At 34.8% G+C, this 26,076-nt stretch overlaps 1 protein-coding gene and 1 pseudogene across 2 annotated transcripts; both read right to left on the minus strand.

Annotated features, from left to right (window-relative positions):
* Window positions 1–14,009: 14,009 nt before the first annotated feature.
* On the minus strand, window positions 14,010–15,465 carry LOC120139332 (ADP-ribosylation factor 1-like). 2 transcript variants are annotated; one of them, XM_039154587.1, is made up of 6 exons: window positions 15,281–15,465; window positions 14,997–15,067; window positions 14,800–14,919; window positions 14,547–14,665; window positions 14,335–14,416; window positions 14,010–14,243 (listed from the first exon to the last, which is right to left on the minus strand). In XM_039154587.1, exons 1-6 carry the CDS (start codon window positions 15,426–15,428, stop codon window positions 14,238–14,240), a joined length of 546 nt encoding a protein of 181 aa, XP_039010518.1. In that variant the 5' UTR covers window positions 15,429–15,465; the 3' UTR covers window positions 14,010–14,237. The 2 variants fall into 2 exon arrangements, with proteins under 2 accessions (XP_039010518.1, XP_039010517.1); XM_039154586.1 differs by lacking the exon at window positions 14,010–14,243 and having other exon boundaries at window positions 14,326–14,416.
* Window positions 15,466–16,022: 557 nt separating this feature from the next.
* LOC120139371 lies at window positions 16,023–21,535 on the minus strand (annotated as a pseudogene).
* Between the last annotated feature and the right edge of the window lie 4,541 nt (window positions 21,536–26,076).

The following is a 26,076-nucleotide window of genomic DNA, read 5'->3' on the forward strand; positions in this document are numbered from 1 at the left end:
AATTTATTTTAAATTCTTGAGAAAAAAATATTGGTAATTCACTACTTTGGTTGGAAAAGAGAGGGACCTCTTCCTATTATCTTTTCACTCCTATTTTGGTACTAAAACTTAAATATTTTCAATTTAACTACTCAACTTTTAAATTGCTCCTATTTTAACCACTCTAATTTATTTTTATTAAAATTTTTGTGACACAAAATTGTATTATTATTATTATTTTATTAATATATAATTAAAAATAAAAAATTGAAAGTTAGAGAGATTAAACTAGGAGTAATTTAAAAGTTAAGTAATTAAATTAAATAAAATTTAAACTTTAGTTACCAAAATAGGAGTGAGAAGATAGTTGAGTGATGAATGATATAATTTACCAATAAAAAGGTACCACGTGCAAATCACCCGTTAAGTTTTTAACGACAAAATACTAAAATGAAAGAAAAATTAAACTTTAGGTATATTTTTAAAAAATTAAAAGGTTAAACACTAAAATGAACCAAAACTAATAATTTAGGTAGTAAACACGTAATTTACCCTATATTTTTTCTTATTTTCCCTTCATGGATGTTGTCTCCCTCACTTATACCTTTTTCACTATATTTGAAGTTGTCGCTTACTCTACAAACAATAGGGTTATAAATGAGTGAAGTAAAGTTGGAATATTGTTGTGTTTAATTTGATTTAAAAAATTTAAAATTAAATTTGACTTGATTTGAAAGTTCAGGAGTTTAAATTGTTAAATTCGAGTGAAACTCGAAATAAAAAATTGAAGTTTGATTCGACTCGAAAACTTATTAGCTTAAAATTTTGAAGCTCGTCTCAAAATAAAAAAATTGAAGCTTGACTTGAGCTCAAAAAGACTTGATCTCGAAACATTCTGACTTAATTCGATTGAAGTTAAATTTCGAGCTGGAACCTAAACCTTAAGCAGTTGAAAGTCTTATATTTTATTTTTTTTAAAATATATAAATATAAATATTATTAATATTATAGTTTTAAAAAGTTAATAAATTAATTTTTGAGTTACTTGAAAGCTTTTCGATTCGGGTATCAAGTAGTTCAGTTCGACTCGTTAAAAACTCTAATCAAATTTGGACTTGAAGTGTTAATCGAATCAATCTCGAATAACTTGCGATCTATCTCATATTATTTAAAACAACATTATTATATAAAAACCATAAATTCATTTTTTTACCCACAAAACAGAAATACCCCCAAACTGCACTTGTAGGACTAACTCATGTCATACGAAACGCGTGGAAAAGGCTCACTTTGTACAAGGCACGAGGTATGTCCTACGTGGACACACTTTTCAAATAGTGGAATTTAATATTGGTATTAAATACCTTACATTACACAGAATGCGAGGTTTAAGATATCGAAAAATTATCGCGTTCGCGGAATATTTGAAATTTAAATTTGAAAGATTCCTGAACCTTTTGTTGTACAAAACGCGAGGTACCATTAACCTCGCTTACGGGGCATTACAAGGACGGCTATAAATAGGGCCCCCCAAACCCAATATTCTTACACCATTCTTCAAAAAAAAAACTTTCTCTCACATATTTTCTCTATGGTATTGTTATGGCGGGATTACTAATATTTTTACCCAAAGATACCCTAACAACGAAATATTACCTGCCAGACATCCTTTTCTCCAAATATTACCGAATTAGCACCCTTTCTGACAAAGCGTGGATCATGAAGCGTGCCTTCGGGGGTTTTTTCCCAACTGGCACCACGGTTGAAAGGACCAGAACATGAAACACGCATTTGCGGGGTTCTGTCCGAGCTGGCACCACGTTGGAAGGTGCATATCACGAAGCGCGCTTTCGCAGGGAAATCTAACACGTACTGGAAGACGCGTATCATGAGGCGTGCATACCATTATTCACCTTGAATTATTATGCACTCCATTATTACCCGAGCCTTAAATCTCAACTATTCACTCATCCCCCTCCCCTATAAATACCCCAAATGAAAACATCAAACCACACCAAAATTACTTTTACATTATTCCTTTTATCAATTCCTTTTACAAAGCTAAGTAGATTTTGTTATACTTTTTAGAAGGTAAAATTATTATTTTTTAATATTATATTTATTTCATATTTAATTATTTGACCAAATTTTATTGCACTAATTATTTTCTATTATTTTTTGCGGTTGTAAAATGGAAGGGGGAATCATATCTCGATATATTTTGTTGATACGGTAACAATATTAAATTGTGTTATTTAAATTATTATGATTTTTTTTGTTTTTTTAGAGTTAGTTTGTATTTTAAATCGTATATTATTTATTTAATTAGGTGTATTTCAACTATTGATTTTGCAGATATAGGACTCTCAATCTTTTAAACTCTCAAAATGAGGTGTATTTTAGCTATTGTTTAGTACGATGGAAAATTTGGGAAGATGAAACCAGTTTTGTCTTCGCATCAAATCATTCTATCAAAATATACTTCAAGAGAAACATCACTCTTGAGAATCTGATCACTAAATTTTCAAGGAAGGTTCAAGTTGGAAGTATTAGAAGATTGTCCTCACTTCAGAACAGATTTCCAACTGCACTATTTTCGTTAACTTATACAGCGTTCGAACTCTCTAACGATGATGATGTTGCTATGATGGTTGATTCTGAGAATCAAAATTCAGACGCTGATACACAAATGTATGCCATATTTGTTGAAGTGTCTGCGGTTTATGGTACGTCATTATACTCTCACTATGGGTTGATTCAACAAGCTATCAAATTGACAACCCAACTCAAGTAATATGTAATGATTTTAACTCGTTAATGGGAAATCAACATCCTAGTACCATCTCATCAAGTTCAATGGGGAGAAATTCACCAGCAACTTGTTACGATCTCCACCGATGTGGCTCCACGAGTAATCTGTATGTCAACATCGCTTCTAGTTTAAGGGGAAGGCATTCATCTGCCAATTTTTTTGACTTGAATATGGAGATGCCCTCAACAAAACAATCTATTCATTACCCATTTGATACAATGCCTTCAAGTTCTAGGGGGTGGCATTCAACTGCGAGCTTTTTTGACCTCAATGTGGAGATGTCGTGACACAACACTCAGTTCGAAACCAGTATGACACGATGACTTCAAGTTTAAGGGGAAGGCATTCAACTACCATCTTGTCAAACCTAAATATCAGTATCACAGAGGAACCTTCATCTCCACCAAAAGAACCTCTTCGTGAGCCAAGTACTGAGACTAGACTATTTCGTTGAGCTAGAATCACCGCAGTTCAACATGGACTCCAATAATGATGATGTAGATGAAATTCCCATAAATACGGTACATACGAAACCTCCAGCACATATGTATGAAGATGATTATGGTGCAATGTACGGGCTAAAATTTGTGGATATACCTAATGTTGGTGACTACTGATTTAACTCATCAGTCAATGATGATGAGTTATATATCGGAATGGAGTTTCCATCCAAAGAAGTGATGATTGCAATTAAGAATTACAACATTAATAATTATGTTCACTCAAGAGTCGACCGATCTACCATCGAAAAGTATGTCTACTACTGTGTCTAACGTGATAATAGATGCAACTGGATGGTTTGTGTATCGAAGAGGAAGAGGAAAAACAACATATAGGAATTAACAGTATACAAAGGTCCTCATACATGTGCGAAAGGGATCAACCAGGACCATCCCAACTTGGACTCCGACGTTATCTGCCAAGCTATCATGTCCATGGTCAAAGCAAGCTCTCAAATAGATATTGCAGTACTGATTTCAGCTATACAATCTCAATATGGGTACACCGTCTCCTATAAAAAAGCATGGAAGGAAAAATAGAATGCCATTAAAAAACTTAATGGCAAGTGAGATTCATCTTACAATGAACTGCCAAGTTGGTTTAGGGTAGTGCGCAAATTGAATCTTGGGATAATAGTCAACTTTGAAACTTTCCATGTATACCACAATGATTGAGTGCTTTATAATCGATGCCAATTCTACAAGCTTTTTTGGACTTACCCACATTGCATTAATGCTACGAAATACTGTAAGCTCGTGGTTCAAATTGATGGGACATTCTTAAATGGAAAATACAAGCAAGTTTTTTTTATTAGAAATTGTCCAAGATGGTAATCGCAACATTCTTCCAGTTTCTTCCTTTTTGAAGGAGGAGATACAGATTCTTGGGTTTTTTTTCCTAAAAATCTTACGCTTACATGTTGTCACGAGATAAAAAAATTTGTGTTATTTCAAATTGTAGAGCTGAGATCAAAGCAGAAATATAGTCTTTGGGTCCAATGTGGCAGCCACCTTATGTCCATCATCGGTATTGTATCTGACATATTGTTGCAAACTATCATGGAAAGTTCAAGAAGAATGATGAACGTCAATTACTTGTGCGCATGGGTATGTTACAATGCCTAATTTCATTTCTCAATCATTTTCATTTTTTATGGGAACTTAATAGTAAGTACTACATTTGACGCTCAGGTTACGAACTATTACCTCAAACGTTTGAGTTCATGCTTCAAAATTTGTGAACAAAAATGAGCAAGGGTACAATTATATCAACCTCATCAATAAAGAAATGTGGACAAATGCATACGATGGTGGATATCGATATGGACACATGATGACCAACTTGACTGAGGCTATCAATTCAACCTTAAAGGGGGTGCAATTTACCAATAACAACTTTGGTTAAAACAACTTATTTTCGTTTGGGAGCACTTTTTTCCAAGCTCGAGGGACAACCTCTAAATTGGATGCAAAACGACCATACTTATCACCTAAGATTAGTTGCATATCTACAAAAAAGAATTGTTGCATCAAACGGAATATTTGTAATAAGCTTCTCTTGAACCCATGAATTATTTCGTGTCACAGAAATGCCACGACCTCTTCAAGGGATTGAAGATAACTCATTCAGAGTTAATCTACAAGATAAGTACTGTGACTGTGGGTTTTTTCAAGCTTTAAAGTATCTATGCTCTCATGTCATATCAGTTTGCTCTTATACCCATCAAGACTATAACCATTTTGTGGATCCCTTATACCAAATTTCTGAAGTATTTAAGGTATATGAATTTGAGTTCCCCCCATAGTTAATGAGAATAACCTAGATGAGGTTCAAAATTGGCTTCTTATTGTACCATATCCATCCTTATTAAGGGAGGTAGGTTGTCCAAAATCCACTCGAACTCATTCTGATATGGATATTCGAGAGACGTTCAAAGGAAACAAAAGATGTGAGCATTGTAGAAACCTAGGCCACAATAGGAAAAAATGTACATCTCTTTTATCATCACATAACCGTTGATGTTGTGACGATGTAATTGTTGTTTATGAAGCCTCAATTTGTGTTATTTCATTTTTGGTTACTTTTAATTAATGTGCTACTCAAGTGATGGGCTACTCAAGTGAAAATTAAATAAAAACATTACAAACTAAATATACAATTAATAAAAATAATTAAATATAAACATTAAATACAAATGTTACAATTCAAACAATTAAATAATAAAAACATTAAGAAACAAAATAAAAAAAGCCCATAATTAAATAAAAACATTAAGAAACAAAATAAATAAAAAGTACATAATTAAATAAAAACATTAAGAAACAAAATAAATAAAAATAAGTCTATCGATGTCTGCGTCTTGGGTAGTGGTTGTCTATTTCTATGAGGATTTCTTCGTATAAGTTGCTCTTCATCCTCATTCTCATCATCATCAGCAGCAGCAACAGCAACATTAGCAGCTATATTTTGTTGATGAGGGATGAATGATGATGTAGCACCTCCATAGAATAAGGTCCCTAGAGGTGTATGACTAACCATCTCACCGCTCATAGAAAACTGTGAAAACTGCGAAAACATCAACATCTATGAATGCAAAAACTGAGTCGGAGGTGTCTGTGTCTCTAGTGAAGCATCACCTGCCAAATAAGAAACATATGAAGATCACGCTAGATTTATTAGAATGTGAGTATATCCACCAGGAGGTGTCATAAAACCCTTTGGTGGTAGCATCTGAAATGGTTGCAGTGACATCGGAAATGGTTATGGTGCCATCTGAAATGGCTACGATGACATGTAAAATAGTTGTGGAATATAAACCAGCATAGATGATGGCTGTTGTGATTGTTCCAGTGCTATAGCTAGGTTGGGTCGGATGTTCCTGATCTCCATCCACAAGTCAGGGGATGATGATACTGTGATGATGGACGTTTTTCTCGATGCCGATGAATGCTCCCGCCTCGTACTTTCTCAGAAAGTACGAACGACTTCCTGTTCATGTTGAACCATTGACAATAGTTATTTGCAACTGAATAATGATCAACATAAATTGAATCCATACGGGGAATGCATACACGTCGATCCTCCCAGATCATTACCCACTCGATGTGCTTCATCAGCCACTCGACAATAGCATAACATATTAAAGGGACCGCCACCATCCATACATCTAATGGGTCACTCAAGTGAGGTGGATGCAATGCCTCATTTCTTTACTACAATAAGGAGCCAATTAAAACTAAAACAAATATATATATAATTCTTATCAAAATAATACTCTAATTATATAACGATAATTAAAGGTAAATAATAAAATTTAAATACATAACTCTGTACCGGCCTTTTGATCAATGAGTAGCCAAATTTCTTCCAATTCGTCTGGTATATCACGATGATTTTTCCTTATACATGACCATCTATTCAGTGTAAAAAAATTCATTATATACTTAAAAATTATTTATATACGAACTCAGTATTGAAATTACCTCAACAATAACAGGAAGACTAACGACTTTTTCACGACCAGAGATAAAAAGGGCATGCGATAACACACCCAAGACTGCAGAAGAATGAGATATATGCCGATAGCATTTTTCTTATAATCAGTTACCCAACACATTTCTCTATGAAGAGATGTAAAAACTGCAGAGCCCCAACTGAATGAGTCGGTAACTCGAAAATCTGTGAGGTGACGCAACCACATACAATGAACTTGGTTGCAAGATTTATCTGGCATCAAGATCTCTTCTATGAGTTGTAATATGCAAGCCTATGAAAATAATTTTAGCATGTTCCTCGGAACAGTCTTCGCTCAACTGTCAAAAAATTTAAAGCCGACCATAATAATTGTATTCAACCACCGTTGAAATTAGGCGGGATACCTCCAAGATACTCCTCGCACAAAGAATGTCAATCACCATTTTCCATACCATAAATAACATCCCCATCTACCAAAACCCCCAAATATATATAAACATCCTCCAGTGTAATAGTGCACTCCCCACATGGAAGATGAAATGTGTGTGTCTCTATCCTCCATCTCTCAATTAGTGCAAAAATAAGGTTGGGTTCAAGGTTACAATACCCTTTATATTTTACTATATCACTGAGTCTAGCCGCGGCTAAATACAGCTAGACACGACTCGCTATATCTAACTTAACATTACAAATAATAGATATAATATACAATCTTTCACCTAATTAAATAAATAATAAATTAATTAAAATATAAACTAATACTGAAAAATAACTAAATAAAACATTCATAATAAATAAAATAATAGAATTTAAAATTATTACCATACGACAAATTGACTCGAGATATGATTCTCAATATAAACGCATCAACCCACCTGCCATTTTATAACTACAAAAAGTAATAATAAATTAGTACAATAAAATATAATAAAATAATAAATTATTAAATGATTATAATATAATAAAAAATTAGCTTATAAAAATGATAACTATACCTTCTTAAAACTTGATAGAATGACAGATAGAAGGAAAAAATATAATATTTTCATTTGTGGTGTGAGTATTGAAAGGGGGTATTTATAGGGGAGGGGGAGGGAGAGGTGGACGGACAGTTGGGCGGTATTTATGGCAGACACTTGGATTTAAATGAAAGGCGTGAATCATGATCTACGCCTTTTATTAGCTCAGACGGAACCCCATAAAGGCGCGCTTCATGATCTTCGCCTTCCAACGTGGGCCAACTCAGACAAAACCCCGCAAAGGTGCACCTCATGATATGTGTTTTTCTATCGTGGCGCCAACTCTAACAGAACCCCACGAGGTGTGTTTCATGATCTGATCTTTTTCAGAAAGGGTACTAAATCGGTAATATTTAGATAAAGGGTGTCTGACAGGTAATATTTCGTTGTTAGGGTATTTTTGGGTAGAAACGCCGAGATTACCAAGGGTTGATCGTAGACATGTATACGATTATTGGAAGACAAATATAGAAGTAATTTTTATTTATTTATTTATTTTGAATTATTTATTTATTTTGAATCATTTATTTATTTCTATATTCATTTGTTTCAAATAAATTATTTATTTATTTATTTGATTGAAGGGGTATGAAGGTTTTTTGATGTGTTATATCAATCATTTCCTAAGCCCTTATGTCGATATTATTCCATAGTTGCACAAAGCCGATTTTGGTTACATTAGCACTATAATTGGTGGTACAAAGTTGCATTGCTAGAGCTGTAGAGACCGGAAACGCCCACGTTTCATTTTCCTTGTGGGGAGACGACTATTACCTTTAAAGATGTTGCATTCTATCTTGGGTTGTCTGTTGATATAAATCCTACTACCGATATTACCCATTGGTACTTGAGCGGCTTGTGCAGAACTTTTCGGACTTACTTCGACAAATGACGATATGGATCGAGGAAAGATCTATATTAAATTTTTAGATGATAATTTTTCAGAGCTACCCACCAATGCTGCTCCAGAAATTAAACAGGTAATTTTTTAAATCTATGTTTATTTATTTTAATTTATTTATTTATTACATTAAAATTTTATTTTAGTTTATGTTATTGTAATTTTTTTATGATAATTTTTTAATTTATTCGCACCATTTTATTTTGCAACAATTTGCTCGTGCTCATATTTTACAAGTTATTAGGGGGTTTTGATGTCTGATAAATATTGAAATAAAGTACATCTGATATGGTTGTATCATTTACGCGTTTTGTGGGATGCAAAAATATGAGTTGGGGATTGACAATGTTGGCCTTTTTGTTCTAGAGCTATGTAAACTTGTCGACCTGGACAAACAAGTAATTAGAGGATATTTGAGTTGATACAATCGTGGGCTTGGTTTCGAATGCCATTTTTACAATCGATTCATACATAGCAAACCCCATTTGAATTTTCACTACTTCGAAGATAATTAAAAATACGCTATGTTTATATATTTAAATTACTATATTTTTTTGGTTTTACAAATAATTATATTTTATTATATGAATGATAGATGGACTGTCACACTAACTCACGTCCACCTACCAAGAATTATGCGTGATTTTTTATTGTCGATTGATAAGATGACAAACAAGGTAATCGATTTTATAATTTTTTTGTAAATTAAATATCAATTTTTTATTCAAGTTTATCTAACTTAGTTTAAAAATATTTTTGTAGTTTGTATGGACGTCGTACAGTGATAATGCTATTAGATCGTGTACTCTGGCTGATTGTTATCATGTTTGGATGTTGGTAGTCCCATTGATAATCTATGAGATTGTTGAGTGGCATCCTATTGATCGCGTGTTGCGGTAATTTAATAGTGTCCAAACGATTTCGCTACCACCACCATACTTGGACGCCTTACATCGCCAAACGTGACAGGGGAAAATGGATGTTAATTAAAAGATGCATCATGTGAATTGGGTGCTGCAGTGGATGACGAGGTCACATAAGAATGTTGTTTCTAAACCTATCTTCAGCTAGAGTGTTTCAAATGATTACATATTATGGTACAAAAAAATGGGAAGTCGCATATATTGAATGAGGAGGAGTGAGAATAAGAAATTTATAGGCCTTCCCAAACCGTCCGCGACGCAACATCCCCCGTCGTAACGTGGTGCTAGAGGAGAATCAAGTTAGCATGCTCCAGCCTCATAATCGGGAATGACACAGGCACCTACAAAGCACCAGATATTGCTGACTACACCTACATTAACCCACTCGACTTAGTTAGCATTTCAACATATGGTGACTCAGTCAACATTTCATCATATGGAGCCTCCGAATGAAGGTTTTTTCGTTGACGCATTTCGTTCCTATCCGACGATCATTTTCTCTTCACATTTCCCTCAAACAGTAGTTGAAACATATTATACGTCACTTCTGTGTGCATCCGTTTGATCATTGGCAATAGACTTCAGCTCCGGCAGTGTTGAGCAGATACCGCTGCAGAGCATGTTCTACACCGGTCTTGGTCTCAATACCAATGGTGGTACTGGACATGTAGATGAGGGTGATGGTGATGATGTTGATGAGGGTAATGGTGATGCTGATGTTGATGAAGATAGATTGATTCGTAAGAATCCTCGTCGGACTCGTCGTCCACCACGGTGCGATATGGGTGGACATACGCATTAGGGGTGTGCATTTTTGGATACAAATATTATCCGATCCGAACTTTTGGATCACTAAAATTGTGATCCGTATCCGATCTAAAAAAACTGGATATCCAAAAATTTTATATCGGATAGCAGGATATCCGATCTGAATATTAACTTTAATTTGATAAAAAATTAAATTTAAATCTAATATATTATAACTCTATACAATATATTTTCTACCTCCAATATATATTTATAAAAATACATTTAAATAATTATAAACTAAATAATTAATATCTCTTTTATAATATTAAAAAATATAATTTAAAGTTTAAATAATTTAAAAGTTGAAAAAAAGAAGTTGGCTAGAGCATAGGCTCTGGGGTTGGGAGGTTGGGCCAACTTAGGGAGGGAGGTGGGGCTGGGGTGCTGGGCCAGCTGAGGGAGGGGGAGTGCTGGCCTGATAGGGGGATGAGGTTGGAGATAAAATTATTGGGCCTGAAATAAAATATCTAAAGGCCCAATTTTTTCGGATTTTAGGATAATCTGAAACTAAAATTTCACCGATTCGTATCCAATATGATTATTCTTTTCTTCTTGGATATCCAATTCGACTTATTCGAAAACTAAATAATGGATCAGATATCCAAATTCTTAGATCGTATCAACGGATCGGATCAGTAGGGTCAGATTTTTTCGCACACCCTTAATAGGCATCATTAGTTGTATAAATTTGTAATTTTTTAGTTAATCAAACTCCATTTTCTTTTTTTAGTTAATCTAACTCCAATTTTTTTTAGTTAACCGAACTCCATTTTCTTTAATATTCGAATATAATGTTCTACTTTTGTTTAGAAAATTTCGTTTAAATTATTAATTTTTTACGTTATCCTTGAACAATATGATAATTAGTTGTTCGTTTGATGCATAAATAACTTGGGAATCATCATATTTAGTAAAATTTATTTTAATACTAATTTAAAAACATAATAAAAAAAATGAACTACAAGAGTTGTTTAAAGATCTTTCTCCGGACGTTCACGGGCATATCGTAGAAGAACTATCTCTTCTTCCTCATGGTCTTGTGATAATCGAGTCACTTCTATATTACTTGTTGGGTATGGTTCTTCCTCAAATGTTACAGTCAACTTGATGTTCAAACCACCAACTCATGTGTAAGCCTTAAACATCTTTGAAGGTCACATGTATTTGATAAAGTCAACAAGTAATGCTTTAGGGTCAGGCTTATCAACGAGAACTTTAGCTCACAACAAAGACATATGTCATGTTGTAGATTTTTTTAAGCTCCGTTGAAATCAAATCGTATAACTCATCATTCTTAATCTTGGCGTTGAAGGAAATGTAGAAATAAGTTCTGGAATGAAACACAGTTGCAGAAAATCTAGCTATTAATATTTGTTTTACGAAGGTATTTCATTCAAAATAGACAGAGGTCTTGTTTGTATAGATATATTTTCTCCAAATCTCGTGCCTTTTATAATGCGAGACTTACCATGTCAAATCAAATGGTGATTTCATGTCAGGAATCTCTTCAACGTTAGAAATTTCTAAGGAACTCGCATTTTACATAGCGCGAGTTTCCTGCCACGTTAGAAATCTCTACCAAACTCATGTTTTGCACAGCTCGATATTTTTTCCTATAAATAACCTCCCCTTCTGCTGATATTGTAAATTTTAACACATAATCTCTACTTATAAGAGGTTCTTTTTCTAGTGGCACGACTTGATACGAAGCTTAGATATCCTTATGAAAATATTGGTGCTATAAGTTATGCCACCTGAAGAGGATGTCTTTTATAAAAGACATGGCATTCTCAACAAAATGCTTATTTCATCAATATCGTCTTTTTCATCAAACCGACAATTTTATGTAAAATACATCCTCTTCGGGTGGCATCCTCTGCAGCTTCTACTTCAAATTGTTTGTCATATGGTATATTCGTAAAGTCGATTAAATATGAGTAACCTGACCTTCTTGGGAAACTAATTGTTTCTAAGAAGGCATCCTCTTTTGGTGGCATCTTCTACTTATCACTTGTGATGTTGATCTGACAGTTGTGGGCATGGTTTCCGAAATCCGTTTTTATGCCAGATTTATTCTTCATCAAACACACAATGTTTCTAAAAAGGCATCCTCTTCTGGTGCCATCCTCTACATATCACTCGTGATGCTGATTTGACAAATGACACACCCCCACTCGTCTTCTGATCTTTTTGCCTTGCATTTTCTACGAAGGGCTTCTCGGGAAACTTCTCATTCCATCAAATCCTGATCGTCTTATCGGAAAACTTATTGTTTATAAGAAGACATCATCTTCTGATGGCATTATTCCCTCAAACTTATTGTGCTTTTTCTTTTTACTACTTTTGTAATTAATAAAATATATTCGTTAGTTTTCAATTTATTTTTGTTTAGAACCATTTTCAACGCAATTGTTACACCGCTTAAAATGTCTCGTATGTGTCGATACTAGTCATGTCTATCAAGGCATTTTAGCTTGTTCTTCATGCACAAAACCAAGCTTTGGATCCACTTTGAATGTGATTTTTATCCCACTTACAATGTCTCTATGTGTCAATATTAACCTCAACTGAAAGATTAGTACCAATACTACACTTATAATCTTATAAATTATGAAAAATTTAGATTAACTACCCGAAAATACCCCGAACATGTCTATCAAGCTATTTTGTATCTTTTTATTCTTGCACAAAACAAGCTTTGGAATCATTTTCAACACGATTTTTAACATGTTTACAATATCTCGTATGTCTCGATATTGCCTCAACTGAAAGATAAATTCCAATACTACTCTTCTAATCTTATAAATTACGAAAATTTTGAGATTAAATACCCGAACATGCCTATAAGCACTTGTGATTTGGGATAGAAAACTAAATACCTCACTCTTTGTAAAACGTGAGGTGTGTTGAATACTACTCGCGATAAATATCTCAGGAAGGTTCAATATCTCGGGAACCTCGCGTTCCGCGTAACGCGAGATATTTAATACCAATATTAAATTGCACTCTTTGAAAAGTGCGTCCCGTAGGACGTACCTCGCGTCTTGTATAAAGCGAGGCCTTTTCTCGTATTTTGCAAGACACGAGGTAGTCTTACGTGTACCGTTTGTGAGTATTTTTCTAACAAATCTACTTAGGGGTTACTCTTAAAAAATAAATTTATGGTTTTTTTAATATAATAACGCCATTTAAAACCCTAACAACCGGTCATGCCTTCGTATTGTGGTAGTTTGTGAGTTGTCCGCTTATTTAGCCGACAGCTTGAAACCAGCCCCTTAATTCATTTGTTATCCGAACCAAAGTGATAAGCATTCATTGGGTCACACTCGGTACAACATGATGCAATATAGATATGCCAATGGAACGAATCAAATGTAGCGTAGAATGTAAATTTCTTAATACTGCTCAAATAAATTCTAGTTCTAATATTCAATTCTGGGTTTGATGAACTAAACAAGTTTGGTAGGAATTCAATTAATGAGTTATTTCTGAAACTTGATCATCAACTGACATTTTGATGATGAACATCTTTGGGTTCTAATCATTAAAGCAGCATTCAAAAAGCATATTATTGTTCATATGGGAAAAAGTCGCTCAGGTTATCATACTGGCTTTATAGTTTCCATAAACCTGGTTTGGATTTAAATTCAGATACTTATCAGCTCAGGCATAATATATGGTATAACACACAAACATGTATTTATACACACTGTCGTTTCTTAATCATAGAAGTGGTTCAAACTCTATTGAATAATGAAGATCTAGTGGAGCATGCCATTGACTCTGTTCAAGTCTTTTCTTTGGGAGAGCAGGCTGGGTTATGGCTGTCATCAAAATAATAAAAATAGTAGTAATCAGGTCATTGGAAGCAAAATCATAGAACCCAGAATATAGTTGTGTGAAGTTTTAACTTGCCTTGCTAGAGATATTGCTGGATAGCCAATCAAGACCTTCATAAAGTCCTTGGCCAGAGGTAGCACAGGTAGCTTGGATGTACCTGTATCAGGTTCTAGTTTTTATTCATAGTTTGAAGGTTGAATCAGCAAATTTTGGATCTGCTTGTAGGTTATAAGTATAGTATATGTATAGACCATGGACTAATGAGTTATTTAACACTTAGAATTTACCAGCGTCTTTGGCGAAGTGAATGCAGACCAAGTTTATCGGTGATTTCGGCAACAGTCATGGCATTCGGAAGATCTTGCTTGTTAGCAAACACAAGTAAGGTTGCATTGCGTAGTTCATCCTGGAAGAAGACAGTAGCACAATCAGTTGAGCATGTTTTGAACACAGAAACTCTTATTAGACAGCAAACAACTGGTGGGTGACATTTTCATCTTATAAAATTAGCACAAAGTTTAATGAAATGAAATTGCGAACCTCGTTAAGCATCCTGTGAAGCTCGTCTCTGGCCTCTGTTGCTCTTTCTCTGTCATTACTATCCACCACAAAAATAAGGCCCTGTGTGTTCTGAAAATAGTGTCTCCATAGGGGTCGAATCTGAAACAATCACTTTTCAGTTCTTATGTACATGTTATGGAAGAGCTGTCAATTGTATTCATATGCTTATTTATTACCTTATCTTGTCCTCCAACATCCCACACGGTGAAGCTAACATTTTTGTACTCAACAGTTTCCACGTTAAATCCTGGATCAAAATACCAAAAACCAATGTTGGAAATCTATTTCATGCTTGAATTGAGACCAGGAAGTTGATGTTTTGACATCAAAACCATTTATTTTGAACATCGAATCACAGGTTCGAATTGGGATAACAAATCTAATGAAAACTCAATTGAAACTTGACGTTCAAGTATCAATCTATCCCGGTTAGGTAGACAAAAGCATCGAGGGTTAATACCGATTGTTGGTATGGTAGTGACAATCTCTCCAAGTTTCAACTTGTAGAGGATCGTTGTTTTTCCGGCAGCATCGAGTCCCACCATCAGTATCCTCATTTCTTTCTTTGCAAAAAGCATCCTCACTAACCTGGATATTGTCATTCCCATGGCTGCAACTATTTTTGAATTACAATGGAAGAACACACTGGATATATGCCTGGATAGTGGATGCTATTAATAGCAATGAGCACCATGGAGAAAGGAATCAAAGAAGGGAAAAAGGAATAGGATTCACAAGACTAATGGTGCAGAATAAAGGCACCTAACTTTGTTTTCCAGAATGAATTCGAGGGGATAAATTCCTTTTCAAAGTTGAAAGATAATATCATGAGATTAGCTGTTTGATGCAATGGAAAAGAAAAAGGAGTATTTTTGTTTTTGTGCTAATGGCAATAAAATCTTCTGGCACTGGAGAAATGAAATCATACACAGGAAATGAGTAAATGCCAAGGGTTAGCTAAAAAAGCAGAGAAATAATAATCTACCATTACAAAACAATCAATGCTGCAGACATTTTTAATTAAGCACATTGTGTACTTACAAGGCAAATATACAAATATCGTTACAAAATCATATAATTGTAATACCCTCCAACAAAAATGAAAACTCCAAGAGATTCTCAAGTCGGTAAGGTGATCTTAACGGAAGCATTTGTTCCATTAGTTTCGAGATATTGCGACTTTTGCGGATTCCAAAGCGGAGGCGGCGGCTGCAGCAGCCCCAGTGAGGACACCGCCGCTGGTCTTTTGGTTGGGTTGTGGATGTTGGTGAGTCACCTGCACGCCCGTCATCTCTTGGCTCTCCCCTGTTGCAACATTTCTTTCTACTTCACCTTGTGCATTTGAGGTTTCCAATTCCTATTCAAATAAAAAATGCATTGTTAATCCCAGTACAAGAAGATCAAACATTTATAAGAAGCTGGTGGCCCCCCAAAAAAATTACTGGATTGGATGTTCATATTGAATGTCAACAGTCTCTTAATTAAGATTTTGCATTTAGATTCTAACAAGTGTATGAGAATATTTATATATATACATAAATAAGATAAATGATATAATATTGAGACATGGGTGATGGATGCTCGGTCTCCAACACCATTTTCGTGCCGAAAAAGAGGCCCTATTATCATGTATACACCTACACTTGTTACGCCCTCTTATTATCTCATATGCAATACTAGTATGATCTTTATTTGGGAATTCCAAAAAACATTAGATTTTTGGGTAAAGTACATTAATGGTCTCCGATTATAGGGAACTGCTTTATTGAGTCCCTGACTATTAAAAGTTACAAAATGGTCATCTACTATTCATATGTTCTAAACTCATCATTTTATGTTAAAATATTGGCGGTCGTCTGAGCTAAACGTTAATATGTTGATTGAGATATGATAAAATCTAACCCCAGAACCGTCCGAGTTGTATTTTGCTGATCGACTCTCGTTTACATTATACCATTAAGTCAATGTTTGAAATATTATGTCATTAAGTCAGTGCTTGAAATCAACAACGGTGTCAATAGACATTTTATCATATATTATGTCATTAAAATATGATTTTATCATACATCAATCAATAGGTTAACGTGCAACTCAAATAGTTGTCAATTTTTTAATAGAAAAGGACGAGTTTAGAATATATGAATAATCGGGTGATCATTTTATAACTTTTGATAGCCGAGAGACCATTTTGTAACTTATAGTAGTTCGGGAGACTATTTGTTAATTTTACCCTATATTTTTTGGAACTAAATATCATTTTTGTTATCCAGATATCAAAATATATGTTTTTGCATGTTCAAAGACGGAAAAAAGAACTAGTAATAGACCAAAAAGGCAAGGATGGGTTGGGTTCAAAAGTCAGCAATAAATATTAGTCAGTGTGACACACCAAGAATAACCAGTTTCTGATGTTATGCGATTCCCAATCAACAGAATCTTTGGAGAAGAAAAAACAGTCTATCAATACGTACATTTCTGATATTCTCTCTACATTTCTGTTATCCAGATATGCAAGCCCACGGGCTACTCCTTTAGCAATCTTTACCCGAGATTCCCACCCAAAATGACAAGGTGAAGAAACAGCTCTTCCTGTAACAGAAGCATGATTTTATAGTAGAAGTAGAGTTTTAAAATTTTAAGAGAACTTGTAAAATTCTTTAACGGACAAAAAATATCTAAAGTACATGATAATTTAAAAAAATTTAGAAGGCAGCTGCCCTAACTGAACCGTTCTTTTTCGATCTACCCCTAATAACACTTAAATAGAATGCAAATGAAAAGTGTTTCGAAGGAAAGTATACATTAATATTTTAACTAGAATAGTTAAAGGCTGTTGGCAATCATACTGACATTATACAAATAAAGGGGCTCAAATTACGTCAAATTGAAGAAACGTTATATACTAAATTTGAGCAAAGTAGAGGAACCAACACTATAATTTGACCATAAAGAAAAAGGATGAGTCGTTTTCAGAGGGGAGTGAGGTGTTGTGGGCTAATGGGAAGGTAAATCGGTGTGAAACGCCATAGGGTAAACGGCAAACACAAAACCCAGGCCAGACAGTTGACTTCGCCAATTGCCATGCCATTAAACAACAATTACTCTACTGTAAAAAACATTTCAGTTCTAAGGCGTAGTTTAACAGATTCCCATGCTGCATTTTAGGGTAAGTATTCGATCAAGTCGAGTTGAGTTAAAAAAATTTGTGTTATTCGAGTTGGCGAGTAATATTTTACAACTCGAACTTAACTTGAAATTTTTTCAAGTCGAATCGAGTTTAAGAAATTCGCGTTGAGTTATTCGAGTTTCTATACTGAGTTTATTATAATTTTTATAGTATTATGGCAATGAATTGTTCTAATTTTTTTACTTTATCTAATTATAATATATTTATATTCTTTCATATTGTAATGTTATTTACTATATCAAATAAAATTTAAATTATGAAATATATTCATAATATTATATTTAAAAAAGTATTTTGAGGGTAAAATATTGATGAGAGTATAAATGAGTTAAGGAATTGATGGGAAGAAAGAATTTGTAAACAATTGTAGTCAAAATATTAAATTGAGTAAAATGCAAAGTTAAGGGACTAAATAAAAAAGAGAGTACATATTTAGTAAAAAAATAAAAATTGAAGTTACATATGTATTCTATTGTGGTATATGAGCACATGGTTCAAATTTGGTAGAAAAACAAGGACTTAAAATAAATCACAAACGGATGGAATAAGGAGATTATGAAAAATTGAAGGACTAAATTGAAAAATAAAAAACATATTATAAAAAAGAGGAATTGAAAGTACAGATGTATTCTACTATGGTTTAGGAGCATGTGGCTCAAATTTGATAAAATCAGACTTAAAATAAATGACGAATTGAAGAAATAGTGAGATTATGAAAATTGAAGGACTAAATTGAAAAATAAAAAATTTGTTATCAAAAAGAGGAATTGAAAGTAAACATGCATTCTACTATTTTTTAGGAGCATGTCACTCAAATTTGGTAAAAATAGAATTAAAATAAATGACGAATTGAAGAAATAAGGAGATTATGAAAAATTGAAGGACTAAATTGAAAAATAAAAAATTTGATATCAAATAGAGGAATTGAAAATACACATTTATTCTACTATGGTTTACGAGCATGTGGTTTAAATTTGGTAGAAAATAGACTTAAAATGAAGGAAAAATTGAAGAAATAATGAAATTAGGGACTAAATCATAAAACTATTAAAATACGTAGTCAATTTTTTGATTTTTCAAATAACTCGAAAATTCAAAATCTCAACTCGAACTCGAAAACCGAATTTATAATTCAAGTTTACTCGAATAACTCAAAATTAAAAAAAAATTGATTTTCCAAGTCGAGTAAAATTTTACCTACTTTTTTTTGTTAACGTAGGCGTAGAAACCTACAAAGAAAATGAAAATTAGGACGAAGAACTTACTACTGTAACGAGCGTTGGCGAGGCTGCCATTGGCACAAAATCATAGATAATGAGCTTTTCATCGACTCCCCAGTAGCAGGAATTCAAATAGCGGCCGTTATATCACGGTTACGGCGGTGTCTGAAACTGCTATCGCGAAAAATAACGGTGTGAAGCAGGATCACACCAATAGCGGCGGATCACGGTTGCAATTTAACGAATCGCAACCAATCGTGGCAATAACGGACCGCTATTATTCTGTTATTTTAATTTTCTTTTTCTAAAATTAGCTCATTCGAAAAAAAATTCACGATCGCGATATCTACAAAAACCGTAATAGTATCCGTTATATGCACAACTATGACAAATGCAACGTGACCGAATACGTGACCACTATTGATATTTAAATCACTGCCCATTAGAACCCAAGAATGCCGACCAAATTCGGGTGAACCAGCTTGGCAATGACCTGGACCTGGTTCTCGAAGTCCCTGAACCGGTCCACACTGTTCTCGTCGATCCTTCGAACCGCTAATGACGTTCCATCTCCCAGCTCCGCCTTGTACATGATGCTAGACCCCGTCGCACCTAAGATGTAGGCCGACGCTTTGAGTAGCGTCTCCAGCTCTAGCTGCTTTTCCCCGTCCACCGTCACCAGTGTCCCTTTCTTCTCATGTTCTTCCGTGTAGTAAGTGGTGGTGTCCGATTCTTCCTCGTACTCTCCCCTCTTTTTCAGACACGACCATCTTGAAAACCCTTTTGATTCTGACGATGAAGATGTTACGGACCAATTGTCTTTGCCCGTGTTTGCTTCTTGCTTCCTCCTACTTTCAACTCTCTTCTTCTTCTTTAACTTGTACGCCAAGATGAAAACGATGACCACGAATGCGATTCCGGCTGTATTTCCAGCAACAGTTCCTACCATTGTTCCTGTTTTAAGCTTGCTTTGACTTTGTCCTTTAGCCCCCGGCATGTCGGAATCCATCGTCCTAGGGATGGCGGCGATTGCCGGCGGAGAAGTTGGTGAAGAAGGATTAACAGGACAATCACGTCCGGTTGCTCGACCGCATAGATCAGGATTTCCGGAAAAAAATTTGGATTCTTGATTCTTAAGAACAACGGAATCCGGGATTTCTCCTGTGAGGTTATTGAAAGAAAGATCAATAATAGCGTTACCGGGGATTTTCTCGGCGAATTGTGGTGGAATTTCCCAGGAGAGTCTGTTTTAAGAAACGTTCAAGCGCCTAAGATTTTGGCCTCCGAAGTTCGGGGGCAAAGAACCATTGATAAGATTTGAAGGAAGGTATAAAACTTGAAGAGATTGAAACCCGGATGGAATATTGCCGGACAAGTAATTGTTCTTCAAAGAAACAACGGTTAGGTTCTGGATAGTAGTGATAATTGCTGGCCGGGTTTCAAATAGCGGCCGAATAGCGGTGTCGCAGCTGTTATCGTGGTCGCGGTGGTATTCGAAACCGCTATCGCGGAAAATAACGGTGTGAAGCGGGATCACACCAATAACGGCGGATCGCGGACAATCACGGAAATAATACACCACTATTCCGCTATTGTTCCATTATTTTAATTTTTTTTAAAAATAATTTTTTATTAAAAAAACAGCTCTTTCAAAAAATTCACTATTATGCAATGACCGCAATAACATCAATTGTATCCGAACGCGACCGAAAACGTGACCGCAAATATTATTTAAAACCCTGGTTGCTGGTAAACCCCCGCCAATGCATTATCGGAAAGGTTAAGGAACTGGAGATTTTGTAATCGTCCAATTGTTTCCGGTACAAAACCAGAGATGGAGTTGTTAGACAAATCAAGAGACTGGAGCTGTGTTGCGTTGAAAATGGAAAGAGGAAGAGACCCGTTGAGGAAATTGTTGGATAGATCCAGATTTTCAAGGTACTGAATCATGCCCAGATCGGATGGAATCGAACCAAGAAGCTGACTATTAGGAAGAGACAGCGCTGTAGCATGAGGGTAGCCATTGTCTTGTCTTCCGCAAGTGACTCCGGTCCACGAACATGGCGTCTGGTCGGTGGAGCCCCAGCTCTGTAACACGTTTAGAGGATCACCCAGAATGGAGAGCTTGAAAGAAAGCAAGAGAACCCCATCCGTGTTCAGTCCCGAAGCTTGAACACAAGAAACCGAACAACAACAATTCTCCACCATAAATGGAGGAATTTAACACGTGAAGTGGAACTCATGATTTGTTAAACTGATAATCCCACATATTTCTCCTATGGAACATGAACAGAATGAGAGAGACTAAAACAAGTAACTGATATTTATCTTGTTTGTTAATGAAGGTGCAGAGGCCATGTGATTAAAGTTGTTTTTTTTAATATAAAAAATAAAATAGAAAGGCCAAGAAATGAACAGCTCAACTCAACAAAGCAAACTTGTAATCAACATAATGGACTGGTACACAGCTCCCAGCAGATCATATTTTATAATTTAAGCTTAAATTTATATGGACAGATATTTATTATTACTCTCTCTTCCTGCTACAGAGGAAATTCATTAAATAAAAAAAAATCACCTACAGGAAACGATATCAGAATAGATGGCATATTTGCTACAAGACACCAATGTGAAGTTGAAAGTTGCAGTTCTCTCTTAGATTGACTTTAATGAAACTTTATGTTTCTGCAAATGTTTTTTTTATTATGCATGAAAAATACTATATGCTGTAAACATGTTCCTGAAATAAAATAAAACAAAAAAAGTGTTGGTAAGTTCTATTCTTTTTCTCCCCCAAAAACATGCATAGATGGAGAAAACATGTTAAGCGGATTGTTGTTATCTTTAGAGGTTCTTAAAAGTCTTGGAGTGTTTAAATATTCATTATCAAATGGTTAAGATTTTTATAATAGATACTATCTCATAATCACCATAAATTAATAAAAAAAGGTATGATATTTACGGGTTTAACCAAGATTTTTTAAGGAAGTCACATTTTTATATTTGCCATAAAATATTAGACCATATTGAGCTTTTCCCTGCACTTCCACTAAGTGGAGAATGGTATTCTTCTTTTATTCTTTGGGGTAAAAAGACAAGGGAATGAGTATATATTCTCATTCCCCACGGCCATACTTGCATTATTTTCCCTGTTTTTGTCAAAGATGCATATGATTGCATTTAAGAATAAGATAGATTTACTATGTATAGTTCCAATCAGCCAACCAGGCATAGGATAAAGCTGAACTGATGTGGTTCAAAATATAAACAAAGAAGGCGGGGAAAAATGTTTGGGAATTAATCAAAACATTGATTAGCATAATATGTAGGGCAACATTATTGTTAGGGAACCAAACTTGACGGGTTTCGACCCGACCCTATCTGATCAGGTCAGTTTTTTTAAAAAAAATTGAGTTTGGTCAAATTCGGGTTTAGGGTGAAAAATACCCGACCCATGAAAAAAATATAATTTTACCTTATATATTTAGGAATAATTATAATAATATCCCTCTATATATTATTTTTTCAATTAAATCATTATTTTCATTAAATAAAAATAATGTTTTTATTGAATAAAAATAATATTTTTATTATTATTTTAGGTCGGGTGGAAGGTATATATTTTTCGAATCAGATCGGATCGGGTGAATGATGTAAAATTTTTAGGTCGGGCAGGGTTGGCCGAAACCCAACCCCTTCCCATTCCTAATTATTGTTGAGGGGTCCTTCATCTCTCATCAGACTGTCATTGAATTTTATGAAAAATATATATAGGTCTGCATTCATTGCTCCACCGTTTCAAACATTGACTAGCTATAAACCCTTAAAGAAATCGATTTGACCCTAGGCTCCCACAATGACCTTGCTTTGCTTGAACATAGGCCAACAATGTTTTATCGAGTAATTCTAAACTATCCGAAGGGGGTAAGTTCTGAAGTATAGTGTTGAGAAGCCCAAGGTTTTTGCATAATATGAGATCGAAGAACCCTTAATGACTTTGAGTAGTTTTACGAGATATTCAAATTTGATTTGGTTAAAATTTAATTAATGTTGACTTGATTTGAATTTAAACTCGACTAGAGACATTAATTAGTTGTATCGTAGTTGACTTAATAAATTTGCCAACAATTTGTTAATTTTTTTAAAAAATTTAATAGTTAAATTAAAAAGAATATTATATTTAAAAAAGAAATTCTAAATAAAATTCTTGTGTTGAACTTAACGAGCAAAGAGTCAAAGCGAGTAATTAGTTTTTTTAACGAATATGATCCCAAACAAAATTTTATCGAGCTTGAAGAGCAATGAATCAGACAATAAGTTTCTTTTACGAGTGTGAGTCGAGTACTGCTCATCTCGCGATCGACTCGCTAGATAAATACCTAATAGGAGCATTAGGACCAATGAAACAATGATTCTACTCCAAAAAAAGAAAAAAGAAAAAAAGGGAAAAGGTGTGGCTTTGGCAGCAGGACAAGATGATGAGGGTCTCCTTTGGTAAGATCCAGCTTTGTGTGTGTGTCAGAATTGAATGTCACCAATCCTGGTTTGAGTTTGATGACAATGGACAAAGCTTGGATTTTGTAATTTTCTTCTTAAGATGTGGACTCAGTACTACTCTTGTTCTCACATGGGGAATCCATGCTAATATTAGATTATCCATCATCATCACACCACTATTAATGGTGATGCAAATTTTAATTTTTTTAAAAAATAATAGGATGCAAATTTTTTTTTTTATTTTTTATTTTTCTTTAACATATTATATTAAATTTTAATTTTTTTTCCTAAATAATGGTATGCACTTTATCGTTTAGGGGCTTTATTTTTATCCTAACCAAAACCATTTTAATTGCTGTTTTGTCACACAGTAATAAAAAGTCAAAGTCGAGTCTTGTCGAGAACTGTCAATTCTATAATGTAATTCCACATGCTTACCAACTTTATCAGTGTTCATTGTTTTGTTGTGTAAAATAAAGAGACAAGTGTGAGCTGATTTTATCTATTGTTGTGAAATCAGCCAATAACCACAGAAAAACACACACACAATCAGAGTCTAACCACTGATCAAGATTGAAAATCAAAGCAGTAATCAAGAACACCAAATATTTACGTGGTTCGGTCAGGGTGACCTACATCCATAGAAAGGAATCAATCTCACTAAGGCAATTAAAACAAAGTTTACAAGATTTAGAACCAGAACAAAAACAAAAACCTCTCTCTCTAAACCTCTCTGTACAATCTGTTTTTCCTCCTTAAACCCTCTCAACTCACTTGAATCTTATTTATAGCAGATTCTTCCAAGTTGAACGGTTCTGCATCACCAGCTGTCACAGCCAAGACAGTTACAACAGAATTGACTTTGGTTTCTAACAGACGCAACCTCTTCTAGAAACATAACATTGCCTTAGTCCAGTAGATGAGAGTCATTACAACAATTCTCCACCTTGACTCTCAATTACAAAGTTCCCCAAAAGGATTCCCTCCTATCATCCCCAAGGGGCTATTACTTCTCTGTAGAATTTACTAAGTCCAGACAATGTCTGAACTTAGTTGCTGGTAGAGCTTTTGTGAGCATGTCAGCTGGATTTTCTTCAGTGGGTATCTTCTTCACAGTTATTGAACCCTTGGTAACAACATCTCTCACAAAATGAAGTTTCACGTCTATATGCTTAGACCTTTCATGAAAGACCTGGTTTCTGGTCAAGTGAATTGTGCTTTGATTATCACAAAACACTGTTAAAACTTTCTGCTGTATGCCAAGCTCTTCAACCATTACTTGTAACCACATAGCCTCCTTGATTGCTTCTGTCACAGCAATATATTCAGCCTCTGTAGTTGAAAGAGCCACAACAGATTGGAGATTGGACTTCCAGCTAACTGCAGTACCAAAAACTGTGAAAATGAATCCGGTCAGTGACTTTCTGGTGTCAATGCTCCCTGCATAATCGGAGTCCACATAGCCAACCACCTTTTCCCTTTCATTTTCTTGTTTCTTAAACATCAACCCCAACTCAGTAGTACCCCTCAAATATCTCAGGGTCCACTTCAAAGCTTCCCAGTGAGCTTTTCCAGGATTTGCCATGAACCTGCTTATGATACTGACAGCATAAGCTAAGTCTGGCCTGCTGCAAACCATTCCATACATAATGCTGCCAACTCCACTAGTATAAGGGATATTCTCCATGTATGTTTTCTCATCTTCACTTCCAGGTGCTTGAGAGTTTGACAACCTAAAGTGTTGACCAATTGGTGTGGTAACCTGCTTGGCCTCATGCATATTGAACCTCATTAATACTTTCTGTATATATGACTTCTGAGACAGAAACAAACTGTTCTTCTTTCTATCTCTTGTGATCTCCATGCCTAAGATTTTTGTGGCAGGCCCCAAATCCTTCATATCGAATTCTGAGTTGAGCATACCTTTAATCTTCTGGACTTCCTCCTTGCTCCTGCTAGCTACTAACATGTCATCCACATATAGGAGCAGAAAAATGCTTATTTCATCATCTTGCTTCTTCATGTACACACAGCTATCATAACTGCTTCTAGCAAAACCAATCCTCAACATAAATTCATCAAATCTTTTATACCATTGTCTTGGGCTTTGTTTGAGTCCATACAATGATTTCTTTAGCAGGCAGACTTTGTCCTTGGTTTCAAGAGTGCAATACCCATCTGGCTGGTCCATATAGATAGTTTCTTCCAACTCTCCATGTAGGAAGGCAGTTTTAACATCTAATTGTTCCAGTTCCAAGTCATACTGAGCAACTAATGCTAAAATTAACCTGATTGAGCAATGTTTTACAATAGGTGAGAAAATCTCATTAAAATCGATTCCTTTAACCTGTG

Source organism: Hibiscus syriacus, unplaced genomic scaffold (genome assembly GCF_006381635.1).
Source record: "Hibiscus syriacus cultivar Baekdansim isolate YM2019G1 unplaced genomic scaffold, ASM638163v2 tig00110744_pilon, whole genome shotgun sequence".
Classification (NCBI taxonomy): Eukaryota; Viridiplantae; Streptophyta; class Magnoliopsida; order Malvales; family Malvaceae; genus Hibiscus; species Hibiscus syriacus.

What these genes read in the sequence shown, in the direction of transcription:
- LOC120139332 (XM_039154586.1), bottom strand. Translation starts at nt 15,428, where the DNA reads ATGGGAATGACAATATCCAGGTTAGTGAGGATGCTTTTTGCAAAGAAA. An exon ending in TTCACAGGATGCTTAACGAG is followed by an intron (nt 14,666 to 14,799) that starts GTTCGCAATTTC and finishes GTCTTCTTCCAG; the next exon opens with GATGAACTACGCAATGCAAC. An exon ending in TCACTTCGCCAAAGACGCTG is followed by an intron (nt 14,417 to 14,546) that starts GTAAATTCTAAG and finishes AACCTGATACAG; the next exon opens with GTACATCCAAGCTACCTGTG.